The 16,413-nt window shown below is 36.2% G+C and overlaps 1 protein-coding gene across 2 annotated transcripts in view; it reads right to left on the bottom strand.

Moving 5' to 3' along the window:
• The window catches only part of NPEPPS (aminopeptidase puromycin sensitive), a 97,641-nt gene that overhangs the window by 30,971 nt on the left and 50,257 nt on the right, over window positions 1-16,413 (bottom strand). For both annotated transcript variants that reach the window (XM_030840080.2, XM_030840083.2), the window contains 2 exons: window positions 10,368-10,445; window positions 1,921-2,042 (listed from right to left, as the gene is read on the bottom strand). In XM_030840080.2, coding sequence (XP_030695940.1) covers window positions 1,921-2,042; window positions 10,368-10,445 — 200 coding nt within the window. The remainder of the gene's footprint in view (window positions 1-1,920; window positions 2,043-10,367; window positions 10,446-16,413) is intronic.

The following is a 16,413-nucleotide window of genomic DNA, read 5'->3' as shown; positions in this document are numbered from 1 at the left end:
TAAAAGAAAAAATCTTTAATAAAATAGAAATAGAACCATCGACAAGATTCTGTATCTTAAAAAGAAGTAACGAAATATGCAGAGGAAGCACATACTTCTGAAAAAGGATTTCTCCAAGGAAAAACATTAGATGGCTGATTGTACTCTCAAAGAAACTAAATAAATTATGAATTCTACTAAAGAATAAATAAGACTAAAGATGTTTAAAAAAAGAATAAATAAGACATTTGGAACAGTAAGTAGAGTGTAAAGAAAGAAATGCACAGAAAAATTCAAATTAGGAGCAACAGCAGTAAATAAATGTATTTATATTAGAGGAAATCAAATGAATGACATAGATAGTAAGATTTAAGTTTCCAAAATATCCAAAGGACAAAGTGATAAAAGCAATCTAAGGTACATTTGGGGGATAGACACTAGAGCTAAAGTTATTATTAAATGATGTTCCTGAAGAAGAGATCAGAACAGAAACCATGATGAAGACGCAATAGAAGAAAATACTGCTACACTGAAGAAAGCTCTGAATATGAACATCAATAGGGTTCACCAATTATTAAAAGTTAATGAAAAGTGAACACCTGGTGAAATTTTTTAATTTTTACGTACAAAGAAATAATTTAACAAGCAATCAGGAAGAAAATAAAACAAAATTTTAAAATGTGTTACCCTACAAAGGGAGAAGAAACATTCTAGTCTGACTCCTCCCCCTCAACAAAATGAGACGTGAAAGACTTTAGAACAATATTTATGCACCTTTGAAAGAGAAAAATTGTAAGCCAGTTGTACCACTCTTATCACTGAAGAAGTTGGGCTTATTACTCACTGTAGCAAGGGAAAACTCACATCAAAAGAAACCATGGGGTATCTCAGTAAGAGTCTAAGAAAGAAACAATTATGTGATTTTGGATTTGGCTGAATGATTTGGAGGAGGATTTAAGAAGAAAGGATTCATTCTAAGTTGGGTGCTGTCAGAAAGTGGAGGCAATTTTATGAGTGGGTATCTCAATAACTGTTATTTACCTATGGAGAGGGCAGACTACATCAAGCCTAAAACTGCAAATGGTAAAGAAGCAGCAGTCACTCATTTTAACCAAGAGAGAGAGTTGTCTTTTGTGATTAACAAAGTGAACTTGTTTTTGTCTATGCTTGGATGAAATTATGAAGTGCCCTTGTTTTGTCTCACTTTATCATGGTCTCGGAGTGACCTTGTCTGAGGTTGGCATTCTATGATACTGTTTATGTCCAACAGGAAAACAACTTGGACTAGCTTTCAGTGCTAGGACAACTTCTGGATGTCAGGGGCTGCTTTTTTTCTTTCCCCCCCCAACAAATCTCTTACATGCTCAGTAAAACTGGTCATGTATAAAGGCAAATGAAAGATTTTCAGATATGCAAAGACTCAGGAAGTATACCACCCACATACCCTCTCTTAAAAAAAAATCATTTGGAGACACACTCCAGCCAACCGTTCCAGGATGAAGAAGTGCTCAAAAGGGCTAGAGATAAGCATTGGAATCACACTCACACTCATACACACACACATACAGGTAACAAAATTATATTTAAATTGATAGGTCTATATCTATATATATCCATATATAACTATATATACAGACATACAGGTAACAAAATTTCAATACCTGGATTCCTTTTATACTTTGTACCTCTTTTTGTACCTGTGGCTTTTCCTACTAAATTAATAATGGTACTGTTATAAATAAAATCATTCCCCAGCCCACATCCCTAATTCTCTCTCTTGTATAAGAGAGATAACTGGCTGAGTATAAAATAAAAATTCCAAAATCAATAATACAATTATGGCAAAAGGCACCTAAGCCTCAAATAATCACGCAAATAATAGAATTAGACCTTTGTCAGAATGTCTAATTTAAGGTCATAATATATTAAAGAATACCATACCTCAAACTGTGTGACAGCAGCATAGCGCACCTCTCCAGAAGGGGTAGTATATTTACTTCTATAGAAACCTTTCATTTTATCATTCAGCTCTCCAACAAAATCTATCTTTAAAGTTCCTGTACCTGTGATTGAAGATAAATGAAAACATTTTCATGGAGATATTAAGTACAAGTTATCAAAAGTATGTCCCTAAAACACTAATTCAGCTGGCTATTGACAATGTTCAAATCATTCCTTCCTTTCTCAAATACTCCTCCTGGCAATGGAGAGAATACAGTATTTACTAAAGTAAATGGCAGACTAATCTCATGTTTAGGGTGACTGCTTAGAAAGTTCTTTAATTTTACTAACTTAGTCTCAAATTACCAATACATGAAGATAAAAGCAGGAAAAGAAATGAACATTTATTATTAAATGTATGACAAGCTATTGTGCATTGGTGCTTTAAAAATATTTAGTTGGGTAGGTATTGTCTCCATTTTTTCAGATGAAGAAACTGAGCCTGAAAAGTTAAATAACTTGTCCAAGGTCACACCATTAGTAAGTAGCAAGAATAAGATTAAAAAGTTAGGTCTGTTTAATCCAAAGTTCATGCTCTCTGCCAATTATACCATGTAAATTGGTCCTTTTAGATGACTTCATGCCAATTATTCTATTATTAAGACAAGACACAGATGTTCAATCCAAATGGAACACTGATTCCATACATTTGTAAGGAACTATAGAGAAGACCAATGATTTGATCAGCAACAGGGCATAAAACAAACTTTTACAGTTACCTCAGTCATTTGAAATCTAATAATATTAAAGAAATAAATTTTAATCAATAATTATTAAATGCAAATAAAAATGAAACCTGAATACATATACCATTGTTATATAAGAGCAAAATCAATTTAGACAAAATGGGAGTTTCTGTTTTGTTTTTTACCGAAGTGTATTTGATTTACAATGTTGTGGCAACCTCTGCTGTACAGCAAAGTGACTCAGTTATACACAGAGACGTTCTTTTTTTTATATAAAATGTGAGTTTTGGACTTCCCTGGTGGTGCAGTGGTTAAGAATCTGCCTGCCAATGCAGGGGACACGGGTTTGAGCCCTGGTCCAGGAAGATCCCACATGCCACGGAGCAACTAAGCCTATGCGCCACAACTACTGAGCCTGCAAGCTACAACTACTGAGCCCATGCGCCTAAGAGCCCATGCTCTGCAACAAGAGAAGCCACCGCAATGAGAAGCCCATGCACCGTAACGAAAAGTAGCCCCCGCTCACCACAACTAGAGAAAGCCCGCACACAGCAATGAAGACCCAACACAGCCAAAAATAAAATAAATTAATTTAAAAAAAGAGAGAGAGAGAAGAAAATGTGAGTTTTTATGAGTATATATACAGCTGACCCTTGAATAATGCAGAGGTTAATCCACCTATAACTTATACAGGGCCCTCCATATCCACAGTTCCTCCACATCTCCTAATTCAACCATCCTTGGGCTATGTGGTACAGTATTTACTACTGAAAAATATCTGAGTATAAGCGGACCCATGCAGCTCAAACCTGTGTTGTTCAAGCATCAACTATGCTCTCTTTCGCTAACAGAAAAAAATTATCACCATTATCTAGTAGTCGTCTACTAAATTCAGATGCATGACAAAACAATAATCCCATTCTACATTTTACAAATCCAGTCACAAAAAAAAACCCCAAAATGTTGACTTTGTAATAGATCCCTTTAAAGTGCCTATTTATAAAAGAATCTAGAGCATGGGAATCTAACAAGTCAGATACAGTATGACTATAAAGTAATTAGCCACTTATATTAAAACTTTTATATCCTAATGTTTCAAACTGTCATTTTGGAATGCTGTAGAGCAATGACACTGACATTGTTCAAAATGTTCTTACTCTCTCTCTGACATATCCTTTTGGATGTTCTCAAAGTCATGTCTTCACCTTCCAAAACTGAACTTGCTTTTTGGAAAGGTCCAAGTCATGAAGAGTTCAAGTCTACAGAATATGTGAATGACAAATTGCAATCTATTTCTAGACAAAACACTAATTGTGTCTATGAAATAATTAAACTGATTTTCTTATGTGCCTCAAACTGGCTCTGAAAATAATTTCAAGTGAAAATTTCAGAACTTTGCAGCAAAGTCACCACTAAAGAAAGTGCCACATTCTTAAATTAATCGTGCTGGGAACATAAAACAAAACAACTCAGTTGAAGGTCCAATGAATAGACATTTGTGATAGTTTTTTTTTAAAACCAGACATTCTGTCTGAAGGGGTCAATAAATGCTTTTTTCTTTATATTTATTTATTTTATTTATTATTTATTTTGGCTGTGCCAGGTCTTAGTTGCGGCATGCAAACTCTCAGTTGCAGCATGCTTGTGGGATCTAGTTCCCCGGCCAGGAATCAAACCCAGACCCCCTGCATTGGGAGCACAGAGTCTTACCCACTGGACCACCAAGGAAGTCCCAATACTTTTTACTTTTAAAGAGAATGATAGATTACTGGGACAGGAAATAAGAATACAGTAAAAGAATCTGAAAGAATTCTAAATGATTGATACTGAAGAGTTTAGCTATAAATAATAAAAAATTTCTCTCTATTTTCATTAGGAATTCACTGATTTTTTTTTAATATTTATTTATTTTCTTTATTTTTTTGGCTACATCAGGTCTTCGCTGTGGCGCTCGGGCTTCTCTCCAGTTGCTGCATGTGGGCTTCTCTCTAGTTGTGGTGCGCAGGCTCCAGAGCATGTGGGCTCTGTAGTTTGTGGCATACAGGCTCTCTCATTGAGGTGCGCGGGCTCAGTAGTTGTGATGAGCGGGCCTAGTTGCCCCACGGCATGTGGGATCTTAGTTCCCTGACCAGGGATCGAACCTGCGAACCCTGCATTGGAAGGCAGATTCTTTACCACTGGACCACCGGGGAAGTCCCTCACTGATTTTTTTTTTTTAAAAAGCAGATGTGTTCACATTAATAAAGTTTACAAGGAATATCTATTAGATTACAAAAACCCCTTTAAAGATAACTATTTGATGGAACTTTATGTTACAATTCCATAAATGGAATTGGCCAGTCTGTTTTCCCTAAGTCAGCTGTTAAGATGTCTTTTATATAACTCATATTCCACAGTAAATCTACTTCTGACTTTTCTTATTTGGAATAAAAGTGGATTTAAAACTCAAAACTAAATAAGAAAGGCTGCTTACACTTTTAATTGGTTTTAAATCTCCAAGGTCATCATACTATATAGCAAGATACTGACAGTGACCACTTCCAAAAAGTGGCATACTAAACAAAATATAAATTATTGGGAATTCAAACAAAACACAAGTTTAAGTTTTTTTAATATATTAATATTTTAGTGTCACATTATACAATACTAATTACAAAGTATCTGCTATTGATATAGCAGAATTTTAGGGCAAGAACAGGAGGGAAAAGGACTTCACGATAAATTTCATTTATGAAATTTATACCATATTGAAAAACCAATTGCCAGAAAGTCTGATTTTATACCTATTTTCACACATAATTGACACTGCTTCCTCAAATTAGATACCTTATTTGAATATCCAATGTATGCAATATTTATCTGCTTGGGGTACTAAGCCTCTTAAAATATACAATAAGCTCATTTATTAATTAAACAACTGAAAAATTGGGACCTCCTCCAAAAACCTTATTTGTTTATTAAAGCTTAGGAGAGTATAATAATTGTTGTAAAACCTGAGGTAATAAAATTACTAAAAATTAAATTATTAAAAATTTAATAAGCCTACCAAACACTATGAAATTTGAGACAGATTACTTTATATAAAGAGAAAATAAAGGTCTCTGCCTTTCTGTCACCATTTCTTATGATCCTGTTTTCCACTCTTCAAAATGTTAACATCTTCTAGTGTTTCTCCAAATGAACGTCACTCTACAGGATCCTTAACCACCGATTCTGAGGCTGTTAGGCCTTACAATGATCATGGTAAGTTAACCACTATTCTAGAATGGTGCTAATTTCAGAAAAGAAGATATTTTACTTAGCTATATAATATTCGGCATGACTGCTAAGTTTGAAGAGGCTAAACACAAAGGTTACTAATATCCTCCTGATATATGTTCAATATTTACTCCATTACCAGAAGAGAGACCACTTAAAATTTGAAAAAATAAGGACTTTATTCTTAAAGCAAAGAATGACTGGGTAACTTTGACCCAGAGAATCTTGGGAAAATGTGAAAGGCAGTGATTTTTGAACAGATATTTATAGATATTCAATAATTTAATATAGTCACATCTGCAAATAATTTTTTAATTCTAATATTCATATAAATTACTTATGTATATTGTTATATTAGCTAAAAATCTCCAAAACCCTGTCAAATGATAGTATACTAATGGTCATAACCTTCACTGACTTGTTCCTGCTTTTATTAGAATTGACTTAATTTACCATGTCTACTGTAAACAGTCCTTATCAAGAATGATGCAGCTCTTATATACTGATAATAAATGAACTCATATATATAAGGGGAAAAGAAGGGTACAGAATATGTATGACATGCTAACTTCTGTGTTCTTAAGTGGTACATACATAAATGCTTATAAAAGCACGGAACAGTTTTGAAAGGATACATAGGAAACTGATCACTTCTGAGAAGTGGAGCTGAGAGAGGAAGACAGGACAGAATGACAAATTATCACTATATATCATTTGAATTTCAAACCATGCCCATGTATTATATTTTTTAATATTTAATTTAAAAAATAAAAAGAGCATAATGTGGTGGTTAGAAGTGCAAAGTTTTTAGTTAAACTGCTGGTGTTCAAATTCAGACTCCGCCTGAGTTTATTTAACTTAAATAACTTGCCCAAGGTCAATAGCTAGTAAGTCATTTTTATTTCATTAATTTCTGCTCTTAAATCTTTATCTCTTCTACTTTCTTCAAGCTACCTATTCTTTTTGTCTAATTTTGATGTTGATGCTTACTTAGCTAATTAATTTTCAGTCTTCCTTCTTAGCTAAATATACTCTCTGAGAATGTTTTACCTGCGTCCCACATGCTTTGTAAGTAGTAATTTCATTATTCAGTTCTAAATATTTTCTAATTTCCCTAACAAATATTCTTTGACTCATTAATTTTCAGAGGTATCATTTTTCCAAAGAAGGAATTTTTTTGTGTCTCTTTTGCAACTAACTTTTTTATCTTTTCACAGTGTGAACATAGAATATAGTCTGTAATGATACAGATTTTAAATTTTTTTTAAAGTTCATGTTACTTCTATCAAAATAATATTTCATAGTTTAAAACCTCATATAGTTCTACAGGCTTACATATATAAGCTGCAGGCACCTGCCCAATGCCACTTACTCCCTACACTTGCCTGAGTAGCAACTCTGTGATTTCTAAATACCTTGCTTATTTAGCTATTTTTTCATTTTACAATTTTACACACTCTTTTCTTCTTACTATAAAAAGTGAAGCGGGGCTTCCCTGGTGGCGCAGTGGCTACAAATCCGCCTGCCAATGCAAGGGGCACGGGTTCGAGCCCTGGTCCGGGAGGATCCCACATGCTGCAGAGCAACTAAGTCCGTGCACCACAACTACTGAGCCTGAACTCTAGAGCCCACGAGCCACAACTACTGAAGCCCACACATCTAGAGCCCATGCTCCGCAACAAGGGAAGCCACCGCAATGAGAAGCCCGCACACCGCAACAAAGAGTAGTCCTCGCAAAAAAAAAAAAAAAAAAAAGAGTAGCCCTTGCTCGCCGCAACTAGAGAAAGCCTGCGTGCAGCAACGAAGACCCAACGCAGCCAAAAATAAAATAAATAATAAAAATAAATACATTAAAAAAAAACAGTAAAAAGTGAAGTGTAGCTAAACTACTTCTCCACTCCTACATCTTTTACAAAGAATTAAATTTTCTGTAACCTTCCAAATCTGAAAATATTTTATTCTCTTTAACTTCACAGTTGGGCTAAGCACAGAATTCTAGATTGAAAATCAGATTCACTCATAATTTTGAAGGAACGGCCATACTAGAGTCTAGTTTCCACCGTTCCTGATGGTAAAATCTACTGCTATTCTGATTCCTGAAATTTGAAGGCAATCTGTCAGTCTTCCTTCCTTCCTCCCAAGTCCCTCACCTCGGGTAGAAACTCTTTGAGAGTCTCACTTTACCCCTGAAAGTTCTAAAATTTCCTCTGATGTGAGACTTTTTACATTTGAGTCAGTCCCTCTCAGTAGTGTATTTTTTTCAAACCTAAGGCTCATGCCCCATCCGTTCAGAGAAATGTTCATGTTTTGTGTCTTTCATCATTTCCCCTTACCATCTTCTCTGTCCTCTCTTTCACTAGATGGACGTCCAGTCCTGCTAGATTGGTCTTCCAATTTTCCTAATTGGAAGATGCCTCTATTTCATCTTCTACAACTTATTTTGGTTTTTTACTTCTAATGTATTATAATTTCCAAAAGTTTTCTTACTCTATTCCATACTGTCCTTATTTAATGAATGTAATATTAATAATACTTCTAAGGATATTAATCTGTTTGGGTTTTTTGAGGCTTTCTTTTCATTTGTCTTTGTTTCTTCCAAGTTCCTATATTTCTATTATACTTATTGTTTTGCTTTTTGCTTTATGTTTCATATTAGAAGTTTTATCAAATGTCTGGTAATTGTTGTGACTTTGCGCTTGGCCATGCTATTTGCTTTGGCCAATGAAATGTGAATGGACATCACCATCCACGCAGAAGTTTTAAATGTGTCTTTGTGGTTTGGCTCTGTCCCCATCTCTGAGCTTCTGCCTTCTGCCATGTAAGAGAACAGCATGCTGCAGATAGTAGCTACTCACTACAGAGCCTAGAATGAGCAGACTTGTGAGCTTAGTGGTGCTCAGTAAAGTTGGCAATATGGCTGCAGATGATCAGCAGTCCTCAGGGCCATGTGTAAACAAGAAATATTTGTTGCAAGCCACTGACATTTGTGATCCCATCTGTGGGTTAAAAGGTACATACACACTTATGGAATATTTCTAGAAAGAAATAGAATATTTCTGGAAGGATTAGTAGACAATGGAAGTAGAAGGGGTCAGAGAGAGGGAATCTCAATTTTCAGGTTATATTCTTCAGTATCTTTTAATACATGTTCATGGCAAGCATTTGTTTTTATAATAATTTCACACAAAAATAATCTTAGAAAAAGACAAAATGAAAGGTCTTTAAGAGTATCAAAATAAAAGACAAAATTTCTCCAATTTAAAATTTTTCTTAAAATACTTTTATATTAAGGGAATATATTCTCAATATAAAAATTATGGAAACCAGAGAAAGGTATGAATAAGAAGAAAAATCGTCAATTATGTCAACAACCAGACATATAATTTCATTTGTACCATTTTAGAGATCTGATTCATCCACCTTGTATATGTAATTTTGTATTCTGCTTTTCAATTTTACATTATAATAAGTACTTTAGAGTGTTAAGAATTCACAAACCTCACTTTTAATTGCTATATATATTCCACCATACATGTATGTCATAATTAGCTTAATTATTCCCTTAGTGTTGGACAAATGTATTAATTCTAATTTTTTACTACCTTAGGTAACGTCTCAATAGACATTTCTAGGCATAAAGTGTCTCCTGTATTTATGATTTTTCTTTAGGATATATTCCTATTACCAGAATTGCTGGGTCAAAGACATGAACACGTTTAGGCTCTTAATACATACTGCCAGACCGCTTTCCAAATAAATTACATGGATTTACATTCTTACCAGTAATATGAGGCAGTCACATCATTGAGAATCGTTTTTTTACTTCAGCTTATATGACAGGCAAAAACTGACATATCAGTAGCTGTTGTTTTAATATTGCTCATTACTAGGAGGGCAAATATCTTTTCACATGTTTATTATTTATTTGCATTTTCTTGCATACAAATTATCTGTGGCTTTTCATTTGCTCACTACTCGAAGTCTTAGTGCTTTACCAATTGATTTGTATATGATTTCTTCCATTATATTAAGCTCAGAACATCTAGTTTCTTTGTGCTTTTATATAGAACATATAGTAACATACCAACGAATCTTTTCATCCATGCCCTCACTAGCATAATAGCTCCCTAATCTCTGGTTGTATCTCAGAATCATCTGTGGGACATTCATCTCAGAGATTTGGATTCAATTAGTAGAAGATGGAGCTAGGTAGATATATTTTTTAAAAACCGAAAAGGTGAAAACAATGCATTATGTTCTATGTTTTTTTATTTTTTCTGGTGGCCCAAAAGTTGAAGTGCACCTGACTCTGTCTAAAGCTCTGTCTTAATACTTAATCTCCTTAAAACAATGAGTTAAAAAAAAAAAAGGGCATATGATAAATTTTTCTGGAAGAAGATGTCACTATTCATAACAGGATTTTACAAAAGCCATTTCTCCTACCTGGTTGGAGAGTACTAGGAAAAGACAAGGTGACTTTTTCATCTTCATTCTGATAGTTAAATCCTGTAGCATGTATTTCTGGAATGGAAAAAAAAAATTACTTCACAAATCTGACTGGACTGATAAGATCAAATCCAGATGGCAGCAATTAACATTTTCAAGAGCAAAATCTCTACTAAAACTAAATATTCTTAATTTAATAAATTAAGTTTCTATTAACAAGAGTATCATTTCAAAGTAACCTATTTTAGGCTATGTAACCTAAGTTAAATATGCTCCTTAGAAACAATTACACATCCTACATTAATTCACAAAACTTTTATGATATAAGGGAAATAGGGCTGCTATAAATATGAAAAGGTTTTCTACCAGATTCCCAGACACGCTTCATTCTCATCTTTGTGTGACTATGATACTGCTTTATACGTTGCAGTCTTACTCATGAACATTTGAAATACTGAGCAGATTGCTAAGATTTCAGTGTTAAAGATACATCAGTAAAAGTTCTGTCCCCCACCCAAACATAGGTAACAATTCCAACAAGATATAAATCATATTTCCAGTGAAATTCTTTGTTACATTTTACAGAAATAAGGAAGGTGAAAACAGGTGTGTGGATTAAATTTAGACTTTGATTTATTCCCTACCAGGAGTGAGAAGAGTCTGCTTATTTAACTGATACTTCAGAATGCTTAGTTGACACTTTAGGAAAAGAGCTAAGTAGATCAACTCCCAACCACATCATATCCCCATTCCGAAAGAAAAACTGCCCAAAGAGGCAGCCTTAATAAGCACTTGAAAAGATGTTCAACATCTTTAACCATCAGGGAAATGCAAATCAAAACCACAATGGGGAAAAAAAAAAAAACCCCACAATGAGATACCACTTAACACCTACTAGGATGACTATAACCAAAAAGATAGACAATAATAAGGTTTAAGGGAGGATGTATAGAATTTGGAACCCTCATACATTGCTGATAGGAATGTAAAAATGTTGCCAAATGCTATGGGATGGACTTCCCTGGTGGCACAGTGGTTAAGAATCCACCTGTCAATGCAGGGGACACGGGGTTTGATCCCTGGTCCGGGAAGATCCCACGTGCCACGGAGCAACTAAGCCCGTGAGCCACAACTACGGAGCCCGCGGGCCTAGAGCCCGTGGTGCTCCACAACAAGAGAAGCCACCGCAAGGAGAAGTCCGCACACTGCAATGAAGAGTAGTTCCCACTCGCTGCAACTAGAGAAAGCCCAAGTGCAGCGACAAAGACCCTGTGCAGCCAAAAAAACAAACAAAAACAAATGCTATGGGAAACAGTCTGGCAGTTCCTCAAAAGATTAAATACAGAGTTATCATATAACCCAGAAATCCCACTCTTAGGTATATATCCAAGAGAAATGAATACATATGTCCATACAAAAATTTATACACAAATGAGATCTTAGTAGCCAAAAAGTAGGAACAACCCAAATGTCCAACAATTGATGGACAGAAAAAACGTGATATACAATGGAATATTATGCTACAACAAAAAGAAACGAAGCGCTGATATATGCTACAAAATGGATATGCCTTGAAAATATTATGCTGAGTGAAAGAAACCAGACACAAAAGGCCACATGTTTATATGAAATGTCCAGATTAGGCAAATCCATAGAGACAGAAAGTAGACTAGCCGTTGCCTAGGGCTGGAAGGTCATGCAGAAATGGGAAGTGACTGCTCATGGGTACTTTCTTTTTGCGATGATGAAAATGTTCTAAGGGACTACCCTGGTGGTCCAGTGGTTGAGAATCCACCTTCCAATGCAGGGACGCAGGTTCAATCCCTGGTCGGGAACTAAGATCCCACATGCCGCGGGGCAACTAAGCCCGCGCACTGAAACCGCTGAGCCAGTGCACCTCAACTAGAGAGCCTGCATGCCGCAAAATACAGAGTCCACGCACCACAACTGCAGAGCACATGCACTCTGGAGCCTGCACACCACAGCTAGAGAGAAGCCCCCGTGCCACAACTAGAGAGAAGCTCGCATGCCGCAACGAAGAGCCCACATGCCGCAATTAAGACCCGATGCAGCCAAATAAATAAATAAATTTTTTTTAAAAAAAAGGGGAAGAAAATGCTCTAATTGATTCTGACGATGATTGCACAACTCTGTGAATATATTAAAAACCACTGAATTGAACTGTATGGTGTGTGAATTATATCTCAATAAGCTATTATTAAAAGAGAGGTAGCCTTACCAGCCACAGGTTTAAGTTTGATATGGGTAACAGTGATTCAAATTTAGTAACATTCTATGAACCAGGCAAGATGCCCACAATTCACTTTTTTTTTCAAATGAGTCAGCCAAAGATTAAATTTCCAATGTTTCTTTTTTTTTTAAATATTTATTTATTTATTTAGGTTGCGCTGGGTCTTAGTTGCGGCATGCAGGATCTTTTAGTTAAGGCGTGCGGAATCTTAGTTGCCGCGTACGGAATTCTTAGTTGCGGCATGCAGATTCTTAGTTGTGGCATGTGGACTTCTTAGTTGCAGCATGCAAACTTTTAGTTGCAGCATGCAGACTCTTAGTTGTGGCATGCATGCGGGATCTAGTTCCCTGACCAGGGATCAAACCCGGGGCCCCTGCACTGAGAGCATGGAGTCTTACGCACTGGACCACAAGGGAAATCCCTCCAATGTTTCTAATACGATGGTTCAAACATGTCTTTATAAAGCCAAAATCTTTACAAAACCAATAAGAAACTATAATTTCAGTTTTTAAAAGAACTTTAATCAATTATTCCTCATTTTACAGATGAAGAAAATGAGGCATATAAAGTTAATGATTCACCTAAGGTCACAGAGTTGGACTAGAACTCAGTTCTCTTCCTATTCCTGTTGCCAAAATTCTTTCTGCTATCATAAGCTAGCTCCTAAATTTGAACAGAAACTCAAGACTTGGTATATATATACAATATTAATGAAATCTCTACTGAAACAATGACTTTTGCTGGCAAAAATCTGAGATTTGCTCTAACTTGATTCCCAAGAATAGAATCTTACTTTGCCTATAGGGAAGCTAAGAAGCACTTCAAGGCTTAAGAATGTACCTTTCTAACTAATATATGAAGTAGGATTATGATACCTCTGAGGTACTATGATCAAAGACCATCTCCATAAAAGTTTACTAAAGCTAACTTGTTTTTATAGATGCACAAAAAAGCTTCAAAATGGTAAGAAATGAAGCTAGAAAAACAAAAGAATAGCAGTTTTTAAATTGAAATAATCAAGCACTGTCTATTGTTAGGTTACATTCTACAAAATATGCTTCCAAATGTACATATCAACTATACATGTGTACCAAAAAAGGAGTAAAATTCTCTTAGTAAAAAGGGAGTAGCCATATATTTGAATTCTTTAAATGTCTACTGTATTATGGGATACTCTTCCAATTACTTTATATTGGACAACATACTACTTGGCAAATGTACATTAGAGTTTGAAATAACCTCAGTCAGTTGTAGTTTTGTATATTTTGCATATGGCACCACCATTTATCCAGTGGCTCAAGTCAAAAATACGAAATGATCCTAACTGCCTCCCCTCCATGTCTGTCTGTCTCTTATATCATACATCCAACAAGCAAATTCAACACCCTTAATCCCAGACTTTTCAGTGTCTCCACCACTACAGCCCAGTCCAGAGTACCATTATTTTCTCTCCTCGACCACTACAATAGCCTCTTAACATTGCTGACCAGGGGATTTTTGCAGAAACTGTGGCCGGCAATTTGTTACGTAAGGGAATATTGAAACACCCAAGTTTGAGTAAATACCAACAACTTTTTTTGCACGTAATGTACTTATTTGAAACTTTGTACATGTCTTACTAAAGCATTCTAATATTTTGTTAGAGTGTGATATGCAGTACAGCAGGCACCTCTGTGCAGGGGAACAGAACATCTGTCACAAATATACCGTGTTTCACTACGCTTTCCCCTAAGAGCACACTACGCTTTCTGGCAGCATTTTTTTTTTAGTCCTGTGTATATTATTTCCTCTAGCATATACTCTTTTATTTTACCTGAGAGTCGACAAGGTGGATCTTTGCGAAACACCACAAGAAGGACCAGGTTCGGGACTACCACTACACTTACCAGAATGTCCAGTTACCCATTCTCTAGCTACTGCTAAGAAAAATTGCTTGTAAGTCATTTTATTCTATGCATTAAGGTTACAGTAAAATTTTAAATGCACTGAATAAACCTCAATTACTCAAATAGAAACTTACTTTCTTATACCATTTTCAAATTTTCTGGAAGATACTGAAGTTTGCCAGATATTGATCAGACTGATCAACTCCTTTCATATATTTATTATACTCTAATACAGGGGTCCCCAACCCCCAGGCCACGGACCGGTAGTGGTCCGTGGCCTGTCAGGAACTGGGCCGCAGAGCAGTTAGGTGAGCGGCAGGAGAGCAAGCAAAGCTTCATCTGCCGCTCCCCATCGCTCGCATTACCACCTAAACCATCCCCCCGCCATCCGTGGAAAAACTGTCTTCCACAAAACCAGTCCCTGGTGCTAAAAAGGTTGGGGACAGCTGCTCTAGTATGTAAGTGGGCTTAGTTATCTGATGGCCAGTCCTGTCTTCCTTCCTGTAGATGTTATGGATCCATGCTATGGAGAGGCTATGGATGCGTCATGAATAGTTGTCACCATGGGGACCAGTCTCTTGTCTTTCCATATAAGAAGAGTCACTTCTCCCTTCCGTAAGAATGTCATTTCTCCCCTCTGCAGATATTCAGATTTCTCCTTTAATTGGTTTGGTAGATCACGATTCTCTCTTATAGTCCCACAGACTCTGGTTTTATTTTCAACAATATTTCAGATGTGGACACACTGTTGTAATAACCGTCTTGGTAAATATGGTGCCACGAACCAAGATAACGTTGTAGGACCGATAATATTGTTTCTTATAGTTTCTTTCCTTCATCCATGTAAATCTCAAGGTTGCACATATATCCAGTTTCACTTTCACCAACCATCCTGACCAAAATTCTGTATTTTGTAAGTTTTCTGGGGTTACAGGTTTTGAATCTGAGTCATCCTCTCTACTTTATCACTGCCTCCACAAGTGACAGCTCTTGTCTGGTTATATAGATTGATTGAAATTTTGGTAGAGGGATTTCCTTGGTGGTCCACTGGGTAAGACTCTATGCTCCAAATCCAGGGGGCCCAGGTTCGATCCCTGGTTGGGGAACTAAATCCCACATGCATGCTGCAACCGAGAGTTTGCATGCCGCAACTAAGACCCGGCGCAGCCCGCATAAATAGATAGATAATAGATAAATAAATAAATAAATAAATAGATAAATCTTTTTAAAACTTATTAAACATTTTTGGTAGAAAATAAACCAAAAGAGGTTTAACTTTTGAAATTCTGTCTGTAGGAAGTGGAGTTCCTGAGTTATCATTAAAGTGAAGAAATGTCATTATTTGTTGGAACCTTCTTCTCGTCATAATCTTTGGAAAGATAGGTGTTTCAAGTAAGGTATCAGTCGACCAATGTTCCTTCCAGTGTGACTTTCTTATTTGTCCCATCAAAGTTATTAATCCAAGAAACTTCTTCATGTCACTATTGGTTACATCAGAACATTTTAAAGCCTCATCATACTTTTTATATGATTTTTCATTCTGCTGATGATACAAGTTTGTTTGAGACGTGACCAACTCAAAAAAGTCGTTACCAAAAATTGTTATTTCACTAACATTTTGCGGGTTATTACATTCAATAGTTAAACCTGGGCTTTCCTGGTGGCACAGTGGTTAAGAATCCGTATGCCAATGCAGGGGACACGAGTTCAAGCCCTGGTCCGGGAAGGTCCCACATGCCGCAGAGCAACTAAGCCCGTGTGCCACAACTACTGAGCCTGTGCTCTAGAGCTCGTGTAACTACTGAGCCCACATGCCACAACTACTGAAGGCTGCACGCCTATAGCCCATGCTCCGCAACAAGAGAAGCCACTGCAATGAGAAGCCCGCACACAGCAATGAACAGTT

The sequence above is a fragment of the Globicephala melas genome, chromosome 20 (assembly GCF_963455315.2).
Source record: "Globicephala melas chromosome 20, mGloMel1.2, whole genome shotgun sequence".
Lineage (NCBI taxonomy): Eukaryota > Metazoa > Chordata > Mammalia > Artiodactyla > Delphinidae > Globicephala > Globicephala melas.
Note: the sequence above shows the minus strand (reverse complement) of the source record. Positions and strands in the feature narration are given on the sequence as shown.